The sequence below is a fragment of the Lepus europaeus genome, chromosome 20 (genome assembly GCF_033115175.1).
Source record: "Lepus europaeus isolate LE1 chromosome 20, mLepTim1.pri, whole genome shotgun sequence".
Taxonomy (NCBI): Eukaryota; Metazoa; Chordata; class Mammalia; order Lagomorpha; family Leporidae; genus Lepus; species Lepus europaeus.
Window position 1 is genome coordinate 39611192 of NC_084846.1, and position 15669 is coordinate 39626860.

At 42.9% G+C, this 15669-nt stretch overlaps 1 protein-coding gene across 5 annotated transcripts in view; it reads right to left on the bottom strand.

Moving 5' to 3' along the window:
• Positions 1-15669, bottom strand: part of ELMO1 (engulfment and cell motility 1) — a 565441-nt gene that overhangs the window by 446404 nt on the left and 103368 nt on the right. For all 5 annotated transcript variants that reach the window (XM_062178895.1, XM_062178893.1, XM_062178898.1 and 2 more), the window contains exon 2: positions 14192-14342. In XM_062178895.1, coding sequence (XP_062034879.1) covers positions 14192-14269 — 78 coding nt within the window. In that variant the 5' untranslated portion in view covers positions 14270-14342. The remainder of the gene's footprint in view (positions 1-14191; positions 14343-15669) is intronic.

A 15669-nucleotide genomic window follows, 5' to 3' on the forward strand; every position in this document is an offset into this window, starting at 1 on the left:
TTTTCAAGTGCTTTCTGAAGTTTCCTCTCATGTCTTATGGGCTGCAAAGTGATGAGTGTATACTCTCTTTCCTTAACAAGAGCCTAATTAATCTGAAAGATAATGGTAAAGCCCCACTTTCCGGAGGCAAACGCAGCTGGTTCTTGGAAAGCATGTATTTTGACAACAGTTGCGCTGTGAATCATTGACACAAGATTCCAGTAATTATCAGAAGTGTCAAGGTGCTCACAACAACCTCTCCAGAGTAGTAAAATCACATATCATGTCAAGTTTGAGAAGTGAAAGATGACAGACTAATGCCATCTTTTCCTTGACAAATGATGATTACTGTCAAAAACAGTTTACTAAAAATGACTTGTTTCAAGCTTCATGAAACTAATTAAACATTAGACTTCACCAAGGTAAAGTACAATGTGTGTTGTAAAAATAACTGGACCATGAAGATGAGAAAAGGCATAAATAATTAGTTCTCAAATATATTAGCAGGTTAAAAACACGCAGGCCTGTTTTCTCCTTTAATATTCTAACATAAGAGAGAAATTCAGGAAGTTCATGGAAAATAGAATTAAAGATAAGTTTATTTTGTTGCAAAAAAATCTGGAAATCCATGCATACTAAGCATCTTCAAAAAATTCATGGAAATATGTATTATAATAAAATTATGCATAGATTTTAAAATGTTTTGCACCAAAACAAACTTTTTAAATTCCACTTTCCATGAATGTTTTGAAGTGTCCTCATACTTCCAATCTGTAGAAACTATAATTCCCTTCAATTGGAAGAGAAACTGCAACATTAGAAAATGACAGAAATATAGAGATGACCAGCACAAAAAGAAAATATTAGTTGTATCAATTATGATCCTTTTGTGATTCACCACGCTAGCTACTTTATATAGTCCCAAATATTAGTCGTTTCTAAGAAATTTCCAGAAGACTCGAGATCCACCGGCAGGCCATTTTATTTCACCACATGCTTATAATCAAGTGTTCTCTTTTATGTGGAAGTAAATGGTTCACACTGTGAATCAATTCAGGTCTTGTGGTCTCCATCTATGTGAAATAATCTATTTGTGTCAAGTTCATAACCATATTTATGTGCCTGGTTTGAAATAAAAAGTCAGACAGTTCAGTAGGATAAGTAGAAATGACTACCAACTGTGATGAATAGAATGTTAGCAGACTAGGGGAGTAGATATGAGAAAGCCAGATAAACTCTGAGGTTTCAAGTTCAATGTAAACACAAGATTATGAAGGCTCATCAACAGAAAAGAAACTGAGATTTGAAGTAAGACAGCAGTCAAAAGGGTTACTGAGGAAATAGTGACAAAAGAAACATTAAGTGAGTTCACATCTTTTATTTAGTTTTTTTTTTCTTTTACTTCTGTCTCTCTTCATTAAATAGTTGGCAATGGTATGTTCAGACACATGCCAGCAGGTAGTAGAGGGATCTGGGCTGCCAAGGTAAGATTCCAAGTCTCAAAAACACACCTCATTAATGTGAGTGTGGCAATCTACGGTAAAATCACAGCCTTAAAGAAAAACAAGTTTTTTCAGAAAGAGTCTGAAGTATGAAAAAATATCCACAAACTAATGCTCTTTTTCCAAAACCTCTCACTTTCAACATCAACCTGTACTTTTATTCTCTATGGTAAATAAAAACTACAAAAGAACACTTGATTAAGTTCCAGCACAGACCAGGCTAAAAAACCACAAATGAGGCCAATCATGCATGGCTAAATGTATGTTCAGATTGTATATGAAGAAGTTGGAAAAAAAAGGGCAAGTCACAGGCAAAAAGTGCCCATAGAAAATTCTTGAAAACTTGGACCTTGGGGTAGTGTTGTGGTGTAGCAGGTTAAGCCACCAACTGCATGCCGGCATCCTATATGGGCACCAGTCTGTGGCTCGGCTGCTCCACTTTAGATCCAGTTCCCTGCTAAAATGCCTGGTAAAGCAGCGGAAGATGGCCCAAGTTCTTGGGCACCTGCTCCCAGCTGGGACACCTGGAAGAAGCTCCTGGATCCTGGCTTCAGCCTGGCTGTTGAGGCTAACTGGGGAGTGAAACAGCAGGTGGAAGATCTCTGTCTCTCTCTGTCTGTCTCCCTCTCCCTCTCTCTCTCTTTCTAACTCTGCCTTTCAAGTAAATAAATAAATCTTAAAAAAAAAAAAAAAGCTTGGTCCCTTCATGGGTTTTTAATATAAGGTGTATATGCTCAAATGACAGGGCTTACACTGGATCACTTAAATAGATAAATTGATCAGTGGATCAAAACTCAAGGGAAATACAAGAGAAGATGCTATGTGGACAATTTATCTATTTTCATTTGCTAAGTTTCCGTGAAGAATATAAATGTCCCCTACCTAGCTTGGTAGGTATCACCACCATCTGTCCAGTTGTTCATACCAGAAATCTTGGGATCATCTTTAACATCCAACTCGACCTTACACCTCCATTCTAGTAAATCACCAATTCCCTGAAAAAAGGAGTATGTTCATGTATTTGGCTTGTATTTCACTTCTTCCCACCTCTCTTGTCACCATTGCAGGCCATGGCGTGGTGGTTTCTTGTCTGGATCACAGTAAGAGCAACCTAATTAGTCTCTCTTATCCCCTTTTACTTCTCACAAAGTAATTCTCAAATTGAGACCTTCTAAAAGTTATGATTGCCGCATCATTTCCCTGCTTAGAACCTTTCCGTTCTCTCTCTCATGGACAGAGTATTAAGTCCATACAGCTCCTCACGGGACAGCCTCTACTCATCCAGCAGCCAAATCCAGAAGCCCTGGTCTTTCTCATTGTCAAATTTTCCTTCAACTCCAAATGAGTAAGATATTAGCCAGGATTTGCTTAATTATTACCTTTCTACCATTCATTCTCTTCTTTATGAGAAAAACTGCCAATTGGATCAAGGTTGGAACTTTTTGTCTTTTTCAGCACAGTTTGGCATTCATATTTTTCATTCTTTCTATCTTTTGTGCCATGTTCTAAATGAATCCTTCATATTCAGTATGCAATTTACCAATCCCATATTTAGCCAAATCTATTCTATGGCCACTTTGCCTGTGTGATTTATCTTTTTTTTCTGTTGTTGTACGGCTTATTTATTTATTATTTTTCATTTATTTAAAAGATAGAGTGATGGAGAGAGAAAAGACAGAGTGACAAAGCTCTTCCATCTGCTAAGTTTACTCTCCAGAGGCCCACATGAGCCAGCACAGGGCCTGGGCAAAGCCAGGAAGCCAAAGCTCCATCTGGGTCTCCCAAGGTAGGTGGAAGATACTTAAGTACTTGAGCCATCGGGTGCAGCCTCACAAGGTGTGCATTCATAGGAAGCTGGATTGGAAGCAGGGGAGCCTGCAGATCCTGCACTGCAATACAAGATGCAGGCATCCCAAACAGCACTTTACCCACTGTGCCACAATGCCTGCCCATATTGTAGAGATCTTGCTATACTTTCACTTCTAATATTTCTAATTGGTTCTTTCTCATGTCCACCTGTTCTCAACATATGTCTACCTGCTTGTGTTCTTGAGCTCCCGCTTGTGTGGATATCATGTTCTCACTCTTAAAGAAGGCTGACACATTTATTTTTAAACTTCCTCCACACTAGCAGGACAGAAGTGATAAAGACCCACCAGATACAAGTATGCTGTGATAACTGGGCAGCAAGGCTGAGAGACAGTGAAGAACGGAGGAGGATGTAAGGTTTTAGCTTGAGCAAATGGGGTGTGTGTTTGCACCCAACACCAGGAAGAGGAAAGCATGAAAAGAAGAAACCGTGTGGGTTTGGGGCTGGGAGAACAATGAGGATGTTTTGCATACACTGAGTATGAGGCACACAGGATCTACAGAGGCACGGCAAATAGGCAGGTGGATAGATGCTTCTATAGGTCAGGAGGTCAAGGAAAAAGTGTCAGCCGGAAATCACAGGCATCTTGTGATGATGAGGCTGATAAATCCAACAGCACCACAAATGGGCCCCAGAGTAATGATCCATCTAGAATTATTCTGAAAATGACCATGAATTCTCTCAGTTATTGGATTGCCTTTTGTTTATAAATGGCCTTAATGGAAGGGCACACATTGATCTTTGGAAAGTCCACTGATGAAATGTAATCTTATATTTAAGAATACATGGTGTGGATAATGGAAGGGATGTCCTCCATGGTGCCACGCCCTTTCATAACTTTATTTGTCTATATTAATACACAGAAAACGTACAAGTACCACCTATCTTCTTTGCTCAACAAACATTACTATGTGCCAGGCACTTTTTTAGGCACTGGGAACACAGCTGGTCCATGCACAGCATCACACAATGAGTTACAATGTTACCAAGTGGAGCCCCCATAGGATGTCGCAAGTACAGATGGCAAGGGCCCTCCCTCTAGCCTCAGGAGTCCAAAAAGGCCCTCTCTGAAGAATTTACACTTCATCTGAGATGGAAGAATGAATCGGCATTAAGCAGCGACATGAGGGGCATAATTTCTAATTAGGAAAAGTCATATTTGCAAAGGCTCTAAAGAGCAAAGGAATTTGAGTTGATGCAAGGAGAGAAAGGTGCCACCTGTTGAGAATCCAGAGTTGGGGTCCTGGGGGGAAGCCACAGTGGCTCTAAGCAAGGCTGGTGATGTAGGCAGGGGCTGGGAGTAACAGGGCTCCATGGCAAGGAAGCCTGGACTTTATTCTAAGTGCAGTAGAGGAGCCACTGAAGAAGGCTGAGCTGGGAGAATGGATGGGGGAGGAGCAAGACCGGAGGCCTGGGAGCTGCTGTGATGCACTTGCAGTTGCCTGACGGGGATAAAGCTGGCACTGAGGATGGAGAAAGGTGGACAGGGGAAAGAACCATTTGTGGCTGAGATCTGTGGCGACGGAGGGATTCCCAAGCATCCTGGAGACCCACTGGCTGCCACAGATGGATCTCTAAACAACAAAATCGGAAAAGCACATTCCTAATTTCCCTCAGGCTTCTCCCATCTCCTCCCAGTCCTGGGCACCCTGCATACAGGTCTACACTCTCTTAGCACAAAGCACAAGCTGCCTCTATCCAGGACAAGCTGCCTCTTCCTGGGGAAGAATCCTCCTTACTGAAGTCTATGTATTTATATACCTAACAGAGATAAATGAATCATAAGGTCTGATATGCATAAAAGAATCTAGAAAAGACTGTGCCCTCAGTTGCTCGAATTTCCCTTAGTCACAGTCTTGGGAAGGGAAGCAGAACAAAAGAGAGCAGCTTCTCCACCTGCCTAGAAAGCAAACTGAAATCTGCAGCTCCTCCTCAGAAGAGGGGAGTGATAGGGCTCTTGCTCAACCGAATTCAGGTCTCAGTTGAGGGCACAAACGCATCTGCTGTCTTTCTCTTCCAAAGCACGGCACACCCTAAGATCTTATGAGGTTGTACAGACTCTGTATCACATAAAAAGAGAGAGCTGAAATTGGAAAAGGAAGCAACCCAGGTGCTTCATCTGAAAGGAAGTTTAAGAAACAGCTGTTATATTTCCAAATCCAACTGTTGCAAGAATCGGATGAGGATAACAATCCCTCCCCCAATATCATCCCACCTATGATGGCAGCACAAAACCAGTAGTACACTATCATGCTGGCCTTATCATGCCTCCCTTACCAGAACGAAGTGAGCTCCTGGAGTTGCTGTATTTGTACTACATGCTGAGTACAGGGAGTCTAAGAATTACTAAGACCATTTTTTTCTGATGCGGAAATTGAGGCACTGTGGCCTCCAAGGGACTCACTAGAAGTTACTTGTGGGAGCAAGAGATACCAGCAGCCAGAGCCTCACAACACTGATTCCCAAATGTAGGTCCAACCCCATGAGCATCACATCAGGGAAGCTGGACAAAAACAGGAGTCCTTGACCTTGAACCACATGCACGAAATAATCCTCTCTGTATTTTAAATGTCTCACGGGTGATTCTGAGGCAGAGCCAAGGGTGGGAGCCCCTCATTTAGTTCATTCTCAATGGGAGGAAATTTCGTCCACTGCCCAGGGAACATCTGGCCAAGTCTGAAGACAGTCTGGGTTGTCACACTAAGAGGAGGGGTATCATTGACTTCTAAGTTAAGGCGAGGAGGCTGCTAAAATTCTGCTCTGTGCAGGACAGCCCTCACAGCCAAGAATTATCAGGCCCAGAACGCCAATAGTGCTAAAGTCGAAAAATCCTCATCTGATCCAACCGCTTGGGAAAAGCAGGAAAATAATGTGACTTTTCATTTCTGCAGTGCAAGGTTGAGCCTTTCAAAAAATTCCTTTCTATGTGAACTTAAAAGACCAATTTGAATTCAAACCCTTTTTTGTGGAGCTCAACTGTCTTTCACCAGGCAATCAATATTTAAATTTTGGGAATTACTGTTTTTCAGGCTAAAGAGCTGGCTTTAATGCAGTTAAGGGAGATTTTGTACTGTTGGTTCCAGTCTTGCCTGAAAGGTGAGAAGCTTATTCTATTCTGTTCTATTCTTGTACCAGACAGAGGAATTACAAGTGGATTCAATGGTTACCAGTATTAGGTAGAGGGCTGAGTGATTATCTCACAGAATACCCAGGACAAGCCACCTAGAAGGATATATAAACACTGTCAATTCTATCTTAGGAAGCAGTAAACATGACCCAAACAGCATATAAGTAACAGAGCTCAGTGTTTTGAAGTTGTATTTATTTAGTTATTTGAAAGGCAGAGTGACAGAGACAGGGGGAGGCAGAGAGAGAGAGAAAGGACCTCTATCAGCTGATTCATTCCCCAAAATGGCCACAAGAGCCAGGATTGGGCCAGGCCAAAGGCATGAGTCTGGAACTCCATCTGGGTCTCCCACATGTTATGGCAGGAACCCAAGTACTTCGTTGGAGCCATAATCTGCAGCCTCCACAGGTGCATTAGTAGGAAGCTGGATTGAAAGCGGAGGAGCCAAGACTCTTAGCCCAGGCACTGCAATATGAGAAGGAGATGCCAGAAGCTGTCTTTGACCCCTGTGCCACACCACCCACCACAGAAGAGCTCAATTTTGAGTCCCTGTCAGTCTACTCTCAAGTCCATGCTCAGAAGCATCCATGCTAAACTGACTCCCTAAGCACCCAACATCAAACACATGAGCTTTTCAAGGCTCTGCCTGGCTTCAGATGGCTGAGTTCCTTCTGTAATGATCCAAACTACTCGCCGTATTTCCCCAAATTTTTAAGGAGACACGGCCTTTGCTTTATGAGCACTACGTGTCTCTGGAAGTCACGTTGCTAGCAGATGATGCAATGGTCCATGTGTATGCTTGAGCCAAGCTGATATTACTGGGGGCCCGGTAAACACAGGCAGAAAAGACAGGGAGCCTAAAACGGCACTACCCAACAGAAAGCTAGTACACAATTAGTAAACAGTGTCTGTGAGCCAGCATCCTACAATGCTGGATTCAAATCAAAGCCTTCCTAGATGAGTCATCTGGGACAAACTGACGAACAACTGACAGGTTAGGAAGTGGGGAGTCTAAAGCCAACCTTGTGGGCTGCAGTAAGAGGAGTAAATATGACTGCAGGGCACATATGCTGTGAGCACAGAGTGCATGCTGGTTAGAAGGCCGTCACTAACACTACGCATACTACTTCTGTTATTATTACATGCATGAGGAGAACAACTCTACAATGTCAACTACAAAATCCTGGACACGCTCTATTAAACTGATGGACTTTGAAAGGTCCTGTGTAAAGAAATTCATGCATATTGGATTAGATCTTTAAAATGCTACAGGAATGCGATAGTTGAGGGAAAATTGTAGGTAATCATTTTGTATATTCCTACCTAAAAACACATTCATCTGTGTTTTGTTAAGGGAAATAAATCCCCCATTCATACAGGGGAAAGAGGTACCATTATTACTTTTATGTAAATTTTTCTCTAAGTTTGGAGAATGGAGAATACCAATGTTTTGTTCTTATTATCACTATTTAGAATTCAAACCTATAATTGACAGAAATAGAGATCAAGGTGATGGAACAAAAGATCCAAGTGTAGAGAAACCACAGGCTGAACACCAGGAAGAAGTTTATAATCTACCACAAGAGATGTGCACACACAAAGACAAATGTAAATTATAGTATGTGCAGAATATATTAACTCCAAATAAAAGCTACTTGCAAAGAAAATGGCATAAGAAATTAGAAGGCTGGAGAAATGACTGCATGGCAATGTGATCAATAAAGGTTTCGTACAAAGGAAGGCTCTGCGGGGCTTAGCAAAGCTAAGATTTATATGGGTGGAAAGCAGGAGGATTTGAGCCGATGTACTGTTAGCAGGAAAGTGCAAGAGATGAAAAAGTCTGTGAATACATAGGGACACGCATCTGAAGATTCAGCTTCTACAAAACAGTGACGATCCTTTAGAACTGCAGACACTGCTTTCAGATGTCTGGAACCATGGGTAATGCTGAAGGAAAATATATAAGGGCCAGAAAGCATACTAAGGACTCTAGTTTGAGTCTTGGAATCACTAGAAAGCTCAATAATAATCCATAATAAAGTTGTTTTTTTTTTTAAGTGGAGGTGTGATTGGTCTAACAATTATGATGCTGCTTGGGATGTCCACATCCCATGTCTGAGTGCCTCACTTCAAGTTCAAGTCCCAGCTCTGTTCCTGATTGCAGTTTCCTGCTCATGCACACCCTGGGAGGCAGCAGGTGATGGCACAAGAAGTTGAGTTCCTGGCTCCTGGCTTCAGTCTGCCCCAGCCCTGGCCATTGCTGGCATTTGGAGAGTGAACCATAGAATGGTAGTGTTCTCTCTCTCTCTCTCTCTCTAATAAATAAAACTTTGGAAAAAAAAAGATTTTTTTAATGGTGGTCTATGTTTCCAGATCATCTTCAAATGACAACACAGCAGTAACAGGATGGAAAAGGCGGGTCTGGAAGCTCAGCACACACCACTCTCCCTGAGGCATCGAGTAGGATCCGCTGCACTTAGATTGAGAATCATCTAGATCTCTTCTCATAGCCAGTTCTGGCTATGAACCTGCTGCACAACAGCCTCTACCAGCATTTCTCTGATGCACACGGGCAGAGCCGCGTTCCCTTGTAGAGACAGCCCATGCTAGATCTTGAACAGAAGCTTAGTGCCTTGTATGGAGAGGATGGAGTTCAAAGATGGGGCCATAAATAACATGCCTCATGATCTCTCCTCCACATGACATAACTTCAAAAAGTTGGCAATCCCGTGTTCAATTCCAAGATGGGCAATTCCATCCATCATTTTTCTTCCATAGGCAACTGAATGTCTATACAGGGGAATAAGAGACCCGTCAAACAGACATGAATGTGGGCCAACTGGTGTTAGTAAGTCAGAGTCATAGGCAAAGTGTCAATTCTGAACACATATACTAGAGGACTTGAGCACTGAGTTTGGGACAGACTTACTAAGAAGGAGAGAGACAGGGAGCATACAGGAAACGTCTGCACACTAATTCAATGAGGAGGGAGAATTCAGGCACTAAAGCTTAAAGAAGGGAGGAGGGAGTTTGAAGAAGATGTGAACAGGCAGGCAGTTTTGCCAAGTGTAACCAAGAGGGTGAGGAAAAAGCAAGGAGTACAATTGATTTAGCAGATCAGAAGACATTCATGCCATCAAGGAGGACTCTAGAGCGAGGAAAATCTTGTTCATCCAATAATTAAGCAGACACTGAAACAACATACTGATAACATTTGAATACACTTGGAATGGAAAAAAAATAGAATAAATCACACACTAGCAAAGGAGAATTATAAGATTAAAGGGAGGATTTCCCAAGGTAGGAGCTAAAAGAGGAGATAAGTAGATGGGAAGAAGCCCCAGGTATGGTGGAAAGGGTATGTTAAAACATACATGTCACAAAAGAGATGGGGTGGGAGAAGCCAAAGCCCTGAGACAAAGTAGGAGTACCTGTTCCCTCTTCTGCTTGAAAAGGAAGCCAGGATGGTCAGAGAAAGGCATCATGAGGTCTATGGTCTCAAGCAAATCTATGGTGTCCTGCAGGATGGTAGGAGACAAAGGCAGAGAGGTTCTCCACTGCCTCTTGGGAAAGGGAGGTGTGTTGGGTACAGGGCCGGGGAAGGAGGCCCTGAAGGCTTGACGAGCACATTCAGGGAACAGAAGACCTGTGCCCAGAGATGTTGCTGAGAGGCCTAGAGATAAAAGGAAATATCGTAGAGGGGTGCTCAGGTCCAGTGTGTATCCATGGTGTGAACTGGGATCCAGTGAGTATCCAGGGTGTGCACTGGCTGCATGTCTGCTCAGTGTGAACCTTTATTATCAGGTGATGCCCTCCACTTGCTCTTTTATTTTCTCTCCCTCCTAAACATACAAAAAGTCAGGCAGAGAAAGAATAAGAACAGGCTTGGGGCAGGGGCACTGTTCAAGATGCACAGGCAGGTGGAAAGGAAACCTAGAGTATCAAACATCCCAATCTAACGTGGACTTTCTTAGCCTAACAGCCATCATGGTTGCCGATATTTGGTAATGACTCTGAAAGAGGCAATTTGCCACATTCTGCTCATACATGCTTTTTGATCTTCACAAAGGCCAAAGAAGTAGCAAAGCACTATTGCAACTTCACAAGACAGAGACCTGAGCCCCTCACAGAAGGCAGGGCTCCAGGTCTGCCAGGGTCTGAATGCTTGTGTCCCACATCCCCCACTTCCTACGTTGAAACCAAATGCTCTTGTGAATGGCATCTAGAGGTACAGTCTTTAGGGTCATGAGGCCAACCTCTCATGAACAGAGTTAGTGCCCAGAAGAATGAGGGATGAGGAAGCCTGTTTGCCCTGGCCACCATGTGAGGATGCACAGAGAAGGCAGTCTTTGAGGAGGGCCCCTCACCGGACGCTGAATCCACTGGTGCCTTGATCTTGGAATTCCTGGCCTCTGGAGCTGTGAGCAGTAAGTTTCTATCATTTATAACTTACCAAGCTTAAGGCATTTTGCTACAGCAGCCAAAGGAATTACCATCCTGCCTCTTGGTAGTACCTCCTGTCAAAGTGTTCAGGGTTCTATGCTCTTAACTGAGAACTAAGCTTTTCAGTAAAGAGTAAATTAACAGAACAGCAGCTAAGGGAGCCTTTCAGCTTTGGTACATCCAGACAACCAGCATCCGTGGCCTCAAGTGGCTCCCCAAGGCCAAAACTCAACAATAGACAGTGAAAGTCGAAGCAGAAAACAGGAGCAAGCTAACTGATAACTCTTCTCAGAGTTTCATGATATGGCTAAATCCATTTGTAAAAAGTCCTAGGGGTTTTTCCTGCTTTGTAAAAAGAATTACATCTTCAAAATTTAACAAAGATAAACAAGTCCATCATGGGCAGATGTCCCCTATTATGGTTGGATAACAGTTTAGGTGTCCTCCAAAGTCCCATGTAGTGGGAGCTTCGTCCACAAAGTCTTATACTAATGATTAATTTATTAATGTTCATGGATAATGGTTAAGGATAAGGGTAGAGATTAGATCCAATTATGGTGTCTGGGAGGTGGGCCTCGTTAGGTCTTTAGGTCATTGGAGCATGCCCTGAGAAAATGCTTCTTGCAAGAAGGGGGGCTGACTTAGCTGAGTTGAGCCCAGCTTTCCTACGTCCTGGTTCATCGAGTGAGCCTCCCTTCCCATGACGTCTACTCTACTGACCACCACCCTCATCAGATGCCAGAACAAAGGGGCCACCTGATCTTGGAGAGGAAGCCAAAAATAAACCTTAATCTTTGCTTGTAGCTCTTCTCCAGCATATTAGTTGTAGTTTAAAAAAAAAAAAAAAAAAAACAGCTGACTAGCACATCTCCTAAACAGCCAGCACTGTTAGAAGATGGATGGCTCAGCAGAACTGACCACTCAATAATGTAATTACCACTTAGGAACCGCCCCTTCTAAATTTTTTTTTTTTTATTTAAAAAAAAGTATCCATTTGTGTAGTAAACACTGTTCATTGGTCACTGGGCAAGAAGTACTCAAAGACAAAGGAGAGGGGTAGACATTCGGTGCAGTGGTTAAGTCTTAGCTTAGGATGCCCACATCCTGTATCGGAGTGACTGGTTCAACTCCTGCCTCTGCTTCCGATCCAGCTTCCTGCTAACAGGCACCCTAAGAGGCAGCAGATGATGCCTCGAGTAGTTGGGTCCCTGCCACCCAAGGTGGAGACCCAGTCTTGATTTCTGGCTCCTAGCTTAGACCTGGCTCAGCCCTGGCTGTTGTGGGCATTTGTGGAAGTCAATCAGCAGATAGAAGACCTTTCTTATTCTCTCTCTCTCCCTCAATTTAATAAAGTAAATAAATAAACACAAGAAAGACAGATTCTTTGAGTCCGGGACATGAATGTGTGCTCTGCACGAGCTCTCTGGGTGACTCTTGTGCACTCTCAAGACCGAACACCACTGGCTCAAATTAACAGACAGTGACAATGCAATGAGGTCAACAGAGGGATACTCAAGATTTCAAGAGAACACACAGCAGCAATGCCGAACCCAACTTCTGAAAATACCTTTTAGGGAAATAGTAGCTATCCAGATTAAAATGAAGCAAAGAGCTTTTCAAATGAAACTAATAGGCAACGGGGAGATAGGAGCTGGTTTATGTGTTCCTTATTGAACAAAGTAGATGATTAGGAGAAAACTCAAGTTATCATCATTGCTTCAATTCTTCATTGCATGTTCACATACAATTCTAGCAGATTCTGGGTCAGGGTGTCTGGAGAAACACCTGAGACTGCATTTCTAAGGCACTCCCAGGTGATGCCCACGTACCTCGTCCTCAGCCACATGAGAGGGACTTGGGTCCATGCCCCCATGGAGCCTCATGCGGAGTTCAGAACTGCTGTGCATCTGTAAGGAACCCTCATTTACCTCCTGGAAGCCATTCTCCTCTTAGGCTGCAGCCAAGCCTAATCTTAACTACATTTAGTCTGCATCAAGTATCTCCAAACATTTTTTAAGGTAAAATTCAATTAATTGGCTTTTTCAAACCACACATGAAAAAGAACAGGCCTGTTCCTGCCAGACACACATGGGAAACTAGAGAGCATGTCTACGTGTCTGCACTTGCATGGGTTGCTTCTAAAGATCACACACACAACAAAAAAAAACACCTTGGAGATCAACTGACATGACAGTGATACACTGATCTGACAACAATTCCCAAAATGTGTCCTTTCTTACATTCAAATTCAAGCTCAACTGATTCTGATTGGACCTCTATATTTCCTCCCAGTGTTTTTTAAAAATTCACACAATGCAACAAAACACTTGCAATGGTCTTCAAGCAGATAATAAGACCAGGAAAAAATTGCTAAATTATAATCATAAAACAGTGTCAGGAACATAAACAAAGATTGAAGTTGCCATGGTATTCTAACTTTGAAAATGTAGAAAACTATCTAGAATCCTATATTATATGCTTTTTGAGACTTGTAAGTATATATTAAGTCTCAATCCTATCTTCCTTCAATCATTTCCTCCAGAATGACTATGGTAAAGTGAGGACAAAATAACCACCCTGAGATAACCTATAATCAAACAGTAAATGAGAACCATACCACACGACTATCAAGACCCAAGCTAAAGCATGCCCTTATAGGTCAAGATCATCCTTATAAATCTTCCTGATGATTTTTTCTTCACTAAACATTTACTGAGCATTCACTACATGCCACAAAATATGCTAGACACATAGTGAATTTTACCCTCAAAATATAATTGTCTGAGGTCCAAGATTGAGCCTCTCTATGTGAATTTCACGATCAAGCTGCTAATGTGACAAAGCACCGATGTGTGTGGTTGTTTCTGCAACAAGCCAGGAAGAAAATGATTCCAAAAACTAAAGTTTTGTGTTGCCTATGTGAGAAGCATCTGCACATATTCATGAGTCACTGAGAGGCAGGGCTGGGACAGTGTCCACTGTGTCAACTGCCCAGAGCGCAGTCCAACTGCCCCTCCTGCCTCCCTCACAGCTTCAGACACAAACCCTGTATTGACACAATCCAAGCAAATGTTGGAAGAGTACAAATCTCCCATCCATCGCCACTGTATGTGGTACAGAAATCAAACCACACTGCAACTATTATTGCACAGATTTTTCATCACAGCCAGAGAGAGAAGGGGAAAGAAAAGACCTATCCAAAGACTATGAAAATTCTAGTATCGGAGGCAAACTGAAAATAACTGCCCAAATAGTGGTCGAGTTACTAACCTGGTCAATTTCCATGAGTTTGGGGTAGGCGCCTGGCCATTCTATGGCCACCTTGACGATGTCCGCAGGTGGCGGCATTGTAAGCCCCAGAGTTGTCCAAAGCCAGTGGAACTGGGAATCCTACTGCGTAGATAGCTGCACGTGTCTAAACCTAACGGGGAATGAGAAAAAGAGAAAGAGAAGTCGCTCAGTATAAACGCAGGGCGAATTTTGCTTCATCACTTCCTGTTTTCACTGGCAGTTTAGGTATGAGAAACAGCTCCCTTTGGCGCTCGGGTACTGAAGACACAGGGGTGCAGCCAATGGCACCACAGGCTCCTGGGGAAAGAAGAAAGATGGGGGGGGCGGGGCAGTGCCAACGCCCTAGAGTCCAAGCCACCAGAAAATGCTGCCCTGGAGCGACAGCCCGCACAAGCCCTCGGTACCAAGAAAGCTGCCCCATAGCATCAGGTTGTGCTCGGAATGGTGCCCAGGGTCTGAACCAGCAGGGCTTACTCTGTCCAGAGACGCATGTAAATGCCTGATGCTCAACAGTCTCCGGAAACACAGATTGCCCAGGAAGTCATGGTCAGGAAGCAGCTTTTATTTAAAGCATTTTTCTGTGTGTCACAAATAGGTCTCCGCACTATAGCAACCAGGATATCATGAGGAACAAGAAATACCCCCAAGAGTTCACACACATGCACTCCCTCCCCAAGGTCAATCCACACAATGCACCTTCCAGGAAGACAAGAAAGGGCACACCTGCAGAAAGGATGGCAGACGGAAGAGGCCTTGAACTCTCATTTGAATGAATCGTGCGGCTTACACAAAGGAAGTAACAATTATTCTCTACTGCATCTTCCCAGGCTACCCCAATTCTTCTTTCAATTTATATTTTGAACAGGCAAAGCAGTCCCATGATTCAAACCTGTATATGTGCATCTTGTGGTGTATGAAGATAGAGTGGCAAGTCTCTCTCTGCCCATGTCGCCCAATACCCTTTCACTTCCTAACTCTCCAGCTATACAAAATTATTAATTCCTTATGTAGCCCTCTGACACTGATTTACATATGGAAGACAAATACAAGATACAGTATTTCTTTTCCTCTCTTTTTATATAAAAGGTAGCACTGCTTTTTTAATTAATATATCTTCTAAATCTTTCTCTGTTGCTACAAAGAGAGCATCTTCGTTCTACTTACAACTGCATAGTTCATCTGATGGATGTATCCCCTGTGATGAACCAGTTTTCTGTTCTGGGCTTTCTGGCTGATTTTTTCTGCCCGTGGCTATTATAAACAAACTTGAGATGCACAAACTTACGCATGCATAAGTTTTCACATGCGCAAGTCCATCTTCACAAGCAAAATCACTGGATCATAGGGTATATGCAGGTAATCATAAATTTTGATAGTGATTTCTGAATATCCATTCCCTCTGGCAACTCATGAGGTTGCCTGTTTATACACAGCCTCATCAACATTTGGGTTTTTTA